The sequence below is a fragment of the Ruditapes philippinarum genome, unplaced genomic scaffold (genome assembly GCF_026571515.1).
Source record: "Ruditapes philippinarum isolate M1 unplaced genomic scaffold, ASM2657151v2 ctg9552_1_1_1_1, whole genome shotgun sequence".
Classification (NCBI taxonomy): domain Eukaryota; kingdom Metazoa; phylum Mollusca; class Bivalvia; order Venerida; family Veneridae; genus Ruditapes; species Ruditapes philippinarum.
Genome location: NW_026855817.1, coordinates 21316 through 33899, shown reverse-complemented (window position 1 = coordinate 33899; position 12584 = coordinate 21316). Strand labels below are relative to the sequence as shown.

The window sequence follows — 12584 nt, the reverse complement described above, 5'->3', positions numbered from 1 at the left end:
AAGCATGCAATCGTCTTCTAACTAAAACTCGAACCATCATAGGTCCACTATGAAGTTTCCTCCACATTTCAACCTCTATTTCTAGACGATGACTGGGACAATCTTAATCATGTTATAGCTTTTCTATACTTTTTAATACTAATACTAACAGTATTGAATGTGTAGTAAAATATTGATTTTTTAACATGAAAATCCGAGCATTTATGTAAAGTTTCCATTTATCACTAAATCTCTTACTTTATATATTAAGATTTAATAAGATTTCTTTATACGCAAACTCCTCGGTTTTACAATTCTTTACAATTTTTTGTGAAAACCTAACCTGGATACATGCCCATTATAATTTTAGTTTTCTTTTCCCTGTGCTATGCCTTTTGCAACTACTTGACCATCTTTTTCTAATAACAATACTGGCCACACCATAAAATCGACATAGGTTCCTCTTTTAGTGTACTCTTTAAACATACTTTTATCAAATCTTTCGTCCGCTTCACATGTTTTGAAAGTCATTGGTGGAGACTGAACAACCATCATCCAAGACATTTCATGATGAAAGGTTTCAACACCTCAAGACATTCCGGATCCCAGTTTGCTTCAATATATGCGTGCATGTAAAAAAAAAATATTACAGGTAACTACAGGAATTTTGAAATGGAATTATGTAGTCTACTGATTTTAGATTGACTATCCAATCTATTAATAATAATAATAATAAATACCACATTTATATAGCGCCCTTTTCATTAAAATGTTCAAAGGCGCTTTACATCAATCATATATGTCTAAAACAATATAAATGAACAGGATTATGAACATTAAAAATATTTTGCATTAACTAATTAAAAGTATAAATTATGGAATTATTTTTACATATTAATACAATATAACTTAAAGATCCTTAAAACTCACTTTACAATATTATTGTCATACATTAAAATTGTCTTCAATATATAATAATAGATAAGATCTTGCTAAATCATCATTATAAAACAATAGAAATACTAAATTGATTTAAAAAATTGTTTGTTTAAAAAAAAACAAAAAAAAACTTTTTAATAAAACTAATATTCAAATAACAGATACTTCGTATTCACTGTTTATAAAATTCATTCATAACAGTCACTGATTATTTTCCATAAGCTAAATTGAAGTAGTGTGTTTTAAGATGTTTTTTGAAATTTTCTACTGTGTTACAGTTTTTTAGATGACTTGGTAGTGAATTCCATAGCTTAGGAGCTGATGCCGAAAAACTCCTTTCACCAAATTTCAGTTTAGTTTTTGGTTGCACTAATCGTACAGGTGCATTTGAAGAGCGCAGATTTCGGGAAGTGGAATAAACTTGAATCATTTCCTGCATATATGATGGAGATTGTTGTTTCAGTGACTTGAAAGTATGTAATAAGATCTTGTAATTCACTCTATATTCGATTGGCAGCCAATGAAGATCTTTCATCACTGGTGTAATATGATCTTTCCTAGATGTACGTTTAATCACACGGGCTGAAGTATTTTGAACAAGTTGAAGTTTTTTCATGGTTTGTTGAGGTTATACCATATAGAAGAGCATTGCAATAATCCAGTCTTGATGTCACGAGAGAGTTAACGAGTGTTTTTGTAGCTTCTTCGTTGATATATTTTCGAATACGTCCTATCTTACTTATTTGGGCATACGAAGATCTGCACACGGAGCTAACATGATGTTCCATATTAACCCTTGAATCAAGGAATGCACCCAAATTCCTTACACTTGATGACTGTTTGATTTCAACTTGGTCCACATTGACAGTTATATTTTTCACTGAGTCTGTATTGCTACCCGACGAAAAGACTATAAGTTCTGTTTTGTCTGAATTCAGTTTGAGAATGTTGCTGTTCATCCAGAATGTTATTTCTTTTAAGCAGTTTGAGACAGAATCAAGTACAAGTTCAGTTTTGGTGTTGTCCAACGGTTTGAAAGAAATGTATATTTGAGAATCGTCAGCATAGAAGTGACATTGCAGACCATGTTTTCGACAAATTTCGCCAACAGATTTTGTGAAAAGTATGTAAAATTTTGGTCCTAATACAGAGCCCTGAGGGACACTGTATGTCATATGCACAGGGTCAGATAGTTCTCCATCAATACAAACAGTCTGATAGCGACCACTGAGATAAGATCTACACCAAGCGAGCACTTTTCCAGTAAAACCAAAGTCACATTCGAGTCGATTAAGAAGAGTGTTGTGGTCAATCGTGTCAAAGGCAGCAGATAAATCGAGCATTACTAATATTGTAACTTCGCCTTTGTCAAGAGATTGGAGAATGTCATTTTGCACTTTGATAAGTGCAGTTTCTGTGGAATGAAATTTCCTGTATGCAGATTGATTTGGTTCATGTAGATTGTTAGTGTTGAGAAATATATCAAACTGACAGTCAGCCGCAGATTCTAGAAGTTTTGAGTCATATGTTTCATTAGCAACTGGTCTAAAGTTTTTCATAATTTCTTGATCCAAACTGTCTTTCTTTAATAGTGGTCTGATTATCGAAGTCTTATTGCGTGGAGGTACGTCGGCGGTGTAAAATGATAAGTTGAACATGTGCGTTAGATATGGTGATACTTCAAGTTTGCATTCTTTTAGGAGCCAAGTCGGTATCGGATCTAGTTCACATGATTTAGTAGATGACTTTGATATGAGCTTAAGAACTTGCTCTTCTGTAATAACTTCAAATTCACTGAATGTTTCTTTAGGCTTTTGTATTTGAGTTGAATTAGATTCATTTGTTATATTACATTCATTTTTAGATGCTATGTCAGATCTGATCTTTTCAATTTTGTTTTCAAAGAAATCACTAAAATCTTGAGCTAGTTCTTTAGGAGAAGTGTGTGATGGGAGCTTAACTTCAGGTTTGTTTCCGAGGAGATGATTTGTTACTTTGAAAATTTGTTTTTGATCATTACCACACGATTTTATTTTGTCTTTGTAATATGTTTCACGAGATCTTTCAATTACATCATTTACAACTAAGCACTGACTTCTGTATATTTCATGATCTACAGTTAATTTTGATTCCTGCCATTTTCTTTCAAGTTTACGTTTAATGTGTTTCTCGTCATGTATTTCTTGATTGAACCACGGGCATTGGGGTCTGAGAACAATTGTTTTTGTTTTCTCAGGTGCATGTTTGTCTAACAAAGATGAAAGGACAGTGTGATATTTCTCTGATGCTTCTGCCATGCTGTCTGGTTTAGGACCAAAAAGTTCAGATGATCTAATATCTGCTTTGAAATCTTCAATGTTTATATCACGTGATTTTCTGTATGTGACTGTTTTACGAATAGGTGGTGGTTTCGAAACATTAACTTTCATTAGGATAGCAAAATGGTCACGTGTTACTTTTCCGTTTGAAGTTTTAAATCCAGGATCAGTTATTTTAATATCAGATACTACATTTTCATTTTCTCTTGTTATGACTACATCTAAAATGTGTCCAGCTACATGTGTCGGTTCATTGACTAATTGTTTTAATCCAAATGTGTTCAGGATGGATAAGAAATTCTGCGCATCACGATTATCAAGTTTATCAATGTGAAAGTTTGTATCTCCTAGAAACACTGTGGTTTTGTCAGTTTCAGCATATTTCGACAGAAAATCAGGAAACTCATTGTTCAAGAATTTTGAAGTACTTAGGCCATTCGTTTTGGATGGAGGAGGTCTATATATTACAACAAGGCGGGTTGAAAAGTCACGAACACTAATGATACAGTCCATGAATTCGAATTGTTCAAAGTCTCCATCTTTACTTGACGAGTCAATTTTGATTTTTATTGAGGTCTTGTGAAGAATGGCAACACCACCACCTTCTCTCTTTAATCTATTGATGATAGACTAAGAAATGTTCGCCACATTTTACACGTCACTAGGAATGACGTACGTAATACTTTTCGTATGGAGATAGAAAATGCTTAAATTATAATCTTTTCAAAAGCGTCTTATCGTTTTATCAGCGATTCAATAAAAACGTCAGTGCATTTAATGAAATACTCGTAAAGTTGTGACAAAAAGTGGAAACTTGAATTGAAAAAATGGGCAGAGCTTTAAAGAGAACAAGAACCATTGATTAGTTAAATTTAATATGTTTGGTAATAATCCCATTTTGTTGCAGTTATTAATTATAACGCTATCTTAGAATAGGAGACCACCATTTATTTTTTAATGAATAAACATGCAATAATATCTCTTGAACAATCGGCAACATTGATACAGCAACCTCTTTCCTTAGTTGAATAAGTTTACTTTCAGCTTTGATTTTCAGTTTATCTTTATGGCCAACCTAAAATTCAATTTATATGTTCCTTTGGATTTTATATTAACTTATTGCCATGAAGGATGCCAACGTGTATAGCACAATTAAATGATAAAACTTTGATAATATAACCCAACAACTGGCCATAAAGTTGACAAGAACATCTGCAAACTTTGCCCTTCATCTTAATTTGTTTCTTTTTTTCCCACTTATAATGCACTTATTGGTGTTTTGTGGTTACTAAATTTTTTATGTGAACATCACTTCGCACTTTACTGGAACAGACAGAACAAAGGTAGACCTTTGATGTATGTACTGTTTAAGTTACGGGTGAAAACCTGAAATTCCCTACCGATCTTATTATTTCTAGTAAGAGACAAATCTTTGTACATATTTAATATTGGAATATAACTTTTAAAACGTTAAATACCATTTCAGATCTGGCCGAGGACTCCTTCCTTATCTGTGATACAACTACGGAAGATTGCTCCTTAGGCATGTTAGGCTTCCATCTTTGCTGCAGTTGTATTTCGGGAAGAATGCACTTTCGTTTGCGATACTAAAATTAAAATTCAAAAATCTTTTCAAGGTTGTCAATGAGAGAAAAAACCCGATAAATACCCTGAAATACGTAGAGAAATGATTTACACGAGTATATAGGTAGTCTTAAGAAGTCTCCTTTTGGGAACTTCATTTCACTATTTGAATGTTTTATCTCTTATGAACCGTCTCAATAAAGCCGGACCGCAATTTTACCCTTTTAATTTGGAGTGTACTGCATTCGAGACTCTCTTCTTTTACATCATTTTCCTTGTTAAATTATCGCAACATTTCCAAATGAAAATTCCGTCTTTAAGGTATCAAAGCAATTCAAAAGCAAGTAAATTCTTGTATTTTTGATTCAATATGTTAATCATATAAAACACAACTTTGTTGAAATAGTCTCTATAAAACTTTGAAATCGCACTGGCCCTGCACGACAATATAAAAGTGTTTAACGCGCAGTTTGAAAACTGCCATATCAAAACATCTGCGGATGTTTCAAAATAAAAATTGTACCAGTGTGTTGATCTAGTGTCTTCTGTTTTATTGGGGCTTTACATGAACTGCAATTGCTAATAGCAAGCATGCTAATCTAGCTCCGACTAATTTAGATAACTAAATAATATACCACAAACGACAGTGACTTATAACAAAATATCTTACATTTTGTACTCGAACTGTCAAATGGGAAGGTACCTAAAAATTAGAAAAATGTCATATTTCAGTACTGTTTTAATCACAATGGATAATACTTTTAATTGATTTGTAATATTTTTATCAGAACCTCAAACTGATAAAAACTTTAATTTCATGCATCAGAAATATTTTCGGCTCAAAGCAAATGTTCCATAAAAGGAAAAACACATTTCTTTAATATTCATTCATTATTCAATTTTATTTTTTTATCTTGATTAATCACAAAAGTAGTGCATTAATGTAAACGTTGCACTTCAGCCACGACAACCGTACTATTTTAATTAGTATTTAGTTAATGTGTGATAAAAAGAATATTAAATTCGTGTAGATTCAATGCATGCTAAATCTATTCATCTCGTCCAATAAAACAATGATGCTCGCCAAAGGCTCGCAGATTTTTTTCAACTCGTTTAATAAATTAAGTATATAATCTGCACTTAATCAATATATTTTGTATAATTCACTATCTGTTGGTCCGGTGATATGTAGTTATTCAATATTTTTCATGTTTATTGCACGTTTAGACTTAAAGTATGACCTTCCTAATGGGTACTATTATAAAGCGTAAAATTGACGACATCGATCACTTATATGCCTTAAAGAACATATGTATGCAAAAATTAAACAAAGTGGACGGTATGAGTTATTGACATTTTTTTATCAAAAATGTTGCTAATAGAGGAATGAGTGAATTGTTATTAATCTCATATCATCATTGAAACATGTTTTCCTATTGATCTTTGTCAAGAAACAAGTAATAACATTCAACTAACAAATCACACAAGCAAATGCTTGTTGCTACAAAAAAATGTACAAAACTGTTACCCTACCCCACCAATTTTTTACTCTTGTTTGATTATTTTCCAACTTAGAGAGCCTTATTTAAAACATTCCTAAAATTTACCAAAGGGGGTTGTTTTCAAAGTTTGCATACATTTTCTTAAAAAGTATATTGGTTAATCTTGTCAAATATAAAATACCTTTACCATATAATTTTTATTTTATTAACTTTGAAAATATCAGATACCATATTTTCAATTTAATTTTGCATTTTTAGCCAATAAATACCTATAATAATCATATTCTTAAAATTAAACACTTTTTTGACCACTAGGGATCTGAGATATACATAAAAATATTAAACGAAAGAAAAGAAAGAAAAATATGTTTGACCTTTATGAGGCTTGAACCTAAACCCCTCAGTTTTATTGCATTTGACAGTTATTCTAGCCTTTATTAACACCCTTCAAAGCGGAGGTAGTGGATTAGGTAGATATCATACCTTAAGCACCATGCAATTTATAATATATGGCATTATATTACTTTATTTTGAAAGTAAAATCATACCGCTGAAACAACTGCCTGCTTGTAATCATCAAAAAGTAAATTCACTGCATCTGTTGATTGCCTTAGAACCATACCAGCTTTGTTCTCGCAAAATTTATAAATATTCTGAAAACATAGGTACGCATTTATTAGGTGAAATTTGGAATTAAATCTTTAAAATAAACAAATTTGCAAATGATACGATGTCTAAATCAGAATTTGAGAGATAAGATTTGCAGCACTTTTGTGATCTTACAGGCTATCGTGTACTTCACATGATACTGAATAATCAATTTGTATATGACACCATAAATATATATGTCCACGCAAACCCTTTATAAAACGGTACCCATTTGTGCTTTCTAGAAAACATATATATATGTATCCTTAAAACCGACAGTTTTGTAGCTAACTGATAAGCATCATAGTGACCATACAAATACTGATAAGAATCATAGTGACCATACCAATAATGTAAGCTTCAATGTTTCTATAGCGATATCGTCTTCATGTCCGTTCTGATGCAATACATCAAGAGCATTTGTCCATTCATTGTCATTTAGTTCACTGTAAAATTCTCCAAGTTTTGTTGGTCTGTTTGGATCACTTAAATCAGTAATTGCTGGATTGTTGTCTACAAGTCTCTATCCTGCCAGTTTACTAAGCCTATAGATGACCAAATATATAAAATGCTAAATAAGTCTCTTTTTAAATGGCGATATTATTTTTCTTTAAATTAGAGGAAAACGGAATACTTATAGAACGCCCAAACCGACAAAATTGAAAATGTTTAACTCAAAGTTAGATTGATCCGGATCATGGACGGTACTGATACGTGCAAATAACCGCCCACGCACACCAGCACCGGTATAATCAAAACAAGAAAATGGTAAAATATTGAATCTAGAAACATCCGCTGATGTGTAAGACTGAGTATAAAATGCCTTAAGACCGTTAAAAGTTTATGAGTATAAATGATCAACCTTGATGATTTTGCCCGATATAACCATATTTTTTCATTTTCTTGAAGTCCAAATATAGAAATAAGTACATGTGTATTATTGTTAACAGACATAACCATTTCATAACATGATACAAAATATTTGGAGATTATGTAAATATAACACACCATGTTTATTGTGTGGTTGCCTTGTTTAAGTATCAGTTTTACATATTCATTGTTTAGCAGAAATTAGTTGTGAAATTGTATCATTTTTTATTTTATCTTATCATGCGCTTTGTCAATGGCAACACTAGCTTGACAACTTAAGATAAGAAGGAAATCTTACAGAATTCCGGAAACCTGCAAAAATGGTATTGTTCCAGACTTGATTTGATTGAGCCAATACATTCAAACTTTGCAAATCAAATCATAAGTTTCTTGTGTTTAAGTATTTTGAATTGGTATTTAACTTTAACGCTATTTTAAAGAAGCTTCTGATTGCAACGTAAAATCAAATTTTATATTAAAAGCATTTGCATGACCTGTACATTTGCATAGTCATTATAAACCATGAATGACAAAAACTTCTTCTAAAAGGTGTTTCAAATATATGTTCTTTATATAAGATAGCACGTATGAATTTTCAAATAATTGAGAAGAGATTGATTCCAATTAACTGAATAACAAACCTGTAAACCATATTGGAAAGTATCTAAAAGGACTTCCAGCTAGGATTCAGAAGTTATTATTTAACTATGTTTTATCCTGGTGAAATTCATTTATTTTTTATACTTATAAAACATAATTTTACCGAAGTCGGAGATCATTTCTTTCTTCTTCAACTAAGTTATTTTGTAATTTCAAACTGTCAACATTTGACCTTAGGAATAGCACTTCAGCATCTTTGTCTGTCAACTGTTGTTGTAGTTTTCGAATCTTCTGCTCATAGTCATGTTCTTGCTTTAATAAAGCATGAGATCATATTGTTTAATCAATGTCAATGTTGAATGAGGGTATTGCATGATGGACTATTGAGTATATTGCACTGTGGCATACGTGAATTGGACTCTTAAATCTAAAGTTAGATAAAAGAATTATCTGTATAAAACAAGTAAACCTTTCGTTAAGTTTTATCACAGTCCTATGTGTCATTTTGACTCTTTCAAAGTGCTTTTATCCTCCATGTTTTAAATGGTTTCAAAAGGAAGTTGTGTAACCCTAGATATCTGCTGTGTGTATTGAAGAGTGTCAGAACACATTAAATAGGAGGTTTTTGCTGTTAAAATGTAAACATCAATTGATAATACCACATTTTTTTTTTGTGTGGGTAACAAAACTTTGTCATGAGGTGATTAACCTTTAAAACAAGGAAATTCCCTTGTTAGCACCGAAAACAAAATGTTATATGTTAAAATTACAGATTCGTTTGACTGACTTTGTTGATATGAGATCCTGATAGAAGCACCCTCTCCTATGCGCCTTAGCAATGGCTGTAGCTGTTAGTCTTATTTAGGTAGACACAAAAGAGAAATTTCCTTATTTGTTGTTTTTTTTTGTTGTTGTTTTTTATTTTTATTTATTTATTTTTTTTTTTAATTTTTTTTTTTGCGAAATCCCCGCATAACCGCTAAGTGTACTTCCCTGTATAATTGCATTAATCATTACTATAGGAACAAACGAGCACATGCGAGTTGAACCACGGCCATTAATATCAGCTGCGAAACTACCTAATTCACAGGCAGTATTGAAACGAATTGTTGTGATGACCAAACTATTTTGCCTTTGGGGCCTCAACAACTCAACTACGGAAGCTATGAGAAAATACTACTTGAACGATGTAGACCAACAATAACACATTTAAATGCTTAGATGAATCATTTGACAGAGAGATGCATTTTAATTGAAAGTTCAAGATAAGTATTATTAAGGAAATAATTGCACCGTGATATGAAAACAAAATCCTTACACAATTTGAAGTAATTACGTGCAAGTAGTGGTGTACTTGTCATTTGATATTCATAATATTAGAAATTGACACTACATTTCCTGACTAAAGCAGATGAATGGTATGCCTACTTTGCTTTTTGACATTTTGTCCTCATTTGCCGAATGTTTTGAAGCCAAATGGACTCGTTGGTTCCTATTCCGTAGGCAAAATAAAGAAAAACAAGTTTATTAATGTTAAGATTAAGTAATTTTGATTAACATGTAAAGAATTTTATTCATTTCAATTATAATATAGGACAGATATACAGATGTTCAAAGAGACTTATTGGATTATTTATATTATCTCGTGGCAACTTGATATTACAAAAAAAAACAAAAACACATAGTAACCTCGTGGCCACGAGTTAGCTCTTATCATTTGATTGGTTACATATAACTGTTATCATTTCATCGGTAACATATTTCTCGGCTTTCCTTCTTTCTACGTTTTATTATCTCGTGTCTACGAGTTAGATTTTCTCTTTGTGTTTGTTTTTCATTTGTTATAATCTCGATTAACCCTCTTGTTCAGTTAAGAATAAAGGTCCCATGAATTTGTTCCTTTTATTTAAAGCAAACATCATGAAGTCCAGTTCTTAAGAATTTGTAAGTGTTGATACAATAATCATGAATTTGCGAATATTTAACAAATACAAGAGTGTTATGTTAATTCAACAAGTGAAAAGTATCCTGTATTTAAATAACAATATAGTAAAAGTATAGTGCAATTATTGTTTGAATAAGAGCAAAGTATGATACATTTGCATCAAATATAATAATAATGTAAACTTCAAAATTAATTCACTGAATATTAACGATTCTTACACTAGCGGTTTTGTTTGCTCGTTTTTGTTTTTTGTTGTTGTTTTTTCGTGTGTTTTTTTATATTACTTATATGCATCTTGTCAGCTAGTTACAAACATATTACAATGAATAAATAATACCTTTGATTCAGCTCGCTTACACATCCCTCTAACTTTGAAATGGTCGTTTGCATATCTTTACATCGCATCTCAAGGTATTGATTTTGTTGTTGAAGTTGTTGTTTGTCTAAAGTCAAGTATTTTATGGTATTATTTGACCTACATAGCTCGTCTCTCTCAGATATATAACTCGTGCGCCTTTCACGGTATTTGTTACATGGCTAAGTATTGAAAAGAGTATTTACAAACATTTAAGATAGGGATTTTAATGTTTAACAAAGAATACTTTTTCATACTTTAACGAATTATATTCCGATGACATAACCATTTCAGATTACCACCTGTCAGGTTTGATTTTGCAGAGTTTTATGTGTTACATACAAAAAATGTTTTTGTTTCTTTTTAATTAAATTGATATTTATATCCCAAAATAAAATATCTGCAGTAAATATTTTAAGAGTATGTATGACGATTAACCCCTCAGTAGATATGTTAACATCTTAAATAACATCAGCACAATGGTATACGTTTATATTAATTGAGGAAGTAACTAACTTCTGTATTTGATATGATTTCATATTGTATCATTTAAAACTGACACCACATCAAATAAATTAAATCAAAACAATCTATCAGGATATTATATCCTATGTCATATGCTATTTGTGTACAATATTTTACCATTTGCTTTCTTATTTTATTCCACCTTTCTTCTGTCCCATCAAATGCATCGAAAATAAGATGATCTAATGATGCGTTTTGTCGTTGCCCATTAATTTTTTAAAGATATCGTCCCATGTCTTAATCTCTTTCTTGATAAAATCAAGCAGATCTTGTGCACTAGGTTTTATAACTGAGTTTCCCATTTAGCCTAAAAATCATACGTATACATAAAATTTCTTAAGGCACAGTTTGACATAAAAAACCTGAAATCGAAACAGAAAGTATCAGGAATAACAGTATTTATATTGTTATTGTTATATATGTTTAAATTTAATATAGATATAAATATATGATATATTAAATATTATAATTAAGCCTTTTTAATGCAAATAACTCACCTGCAATTCTCTAACTCCACGGAATACATGTAATAAATCGACACGCACTATTCCAGTAGTAGATATAATTGATATTGTAAGATAAAATATTCATATTCAGTTCACAGGTTATCTAATCCAAACATTTTATCATTTTATCATTTATCGGCTTGATATTCAGAAGTTTAAACCAAACGAGAATTCTCAAAACGCAATACTTGTTGATATAAAGATAGACATTTACAGGTATAAGATAATACTTTAAACATTTTGTTAAAATGTTTTTCTCCTAAAGACATAAATAGCGATTTGAGAAAATATTAAGTTTCAACGTAAGTGTACTAGATTATTTGTACAAATCACATTAATTGACTAATAATCAATAGTGTAAATGTCCTCAATGTAAACAACGCTTCAAGTTTTTGAAAGTGTTATGTGACTAATGATCATTGGTTTATTAACAAAGAATATCACAGAAACAGATACGTCAGTTTTGTAAGCAGTAAGGGGGAAATTTCTCATCCAATATTCATATAATTATATATACATATTTAATATTTAATGTTTCATTATTGTAATAAGTGCTCTTGTATTTATAAACTAAACGACTTTTTTCAGCTTAAAAGTTTTGATGTTCTAAAATGCACGTTTTTCCCTTTTTTCCTTTGTGGAACTTTTTTATTCTTATTGGGGATTGTTTAGATAATGTTTCCATTTGTATAGTTACCTATGGCCTTTAAAACACGAATACAATGACTGAATAAATGCGTTCATGATGATATTTAATAACTTTACCTTCATCTTAGAAGTATTCATATTTCAGTTTGAAACAAATTTAGGCGA

General features: G+C 30.9%; 1 protein-coding gene and 1 long non-coding RNA gene across 2 annotated transcripts; both read right to left on the bottom strand.

Moving 5' to 3' along the window:
• Nucleotides 1-345: 345 nt before the first annotated feature.
• On the bottom strand, nt 346-3749 carry LOC132744490 (uncharacterized). Its single transcript, XM_060733214.1, has 3 exons — nt 3014-3749; nt 2067-2911; nt 346-519 (listed from the first exon to the last, which is right to left on the bottom strand). The coding sequence occupies exons 1-3, from the start codon at nt 3747-3749 to the stop codon at nt 346-348; spliced, it is 1755 nt and encodes a 584-aa protein (XP_060589197.1).
• Nucleotides 3750-4696: 947 nt separating this feature from the next.
• On the bottom strand, nt 4697-12049 carry LOC132744493 (uncharacterized). The gene is made up of 8 exons (XR_009627705.1): nt 11763-12049; nt 11383-11572; nt 10723-10922; nt 9869-9932; nt 7317-7515; nt 6871-6975; nt 5491-5523; nt 4697-4843 (listed from the first exon to the last, which is right to left on the bottom strand). It is a non-coding gene; the product is annotated as an uncharacterized LOC132744493 (long non-coding RNA).
• Between the last annotated feature and the right edge of the window lie 535 nt (nt 12050-12584).

Excerpts from the sequence above, each read along its gene's own strand:
- LOC132744490 (XM_060733214.1), bottom strand. The coding sequence starts at position 3,749 with ATGGACTGTATCATTAGTGTTCGTGACTTTTCAACCCGCCTTGTTGTA. Across the intron at positions 2,912-3,013 it reads AGATCATGAAATATACAGAA|TAACAAATCATCTCCTCGGA; the intron begins GTCAGTGCTTAG and ends AAATTTTCAAAG. Across the intron at positions 520-2,066 it reads ACAGTGTCCCTCAGGGCTCT|TCTCCACCAATGACTTTCAA; the intron begins GTATTAGGACCA and ends ATGGTTGTTCAG.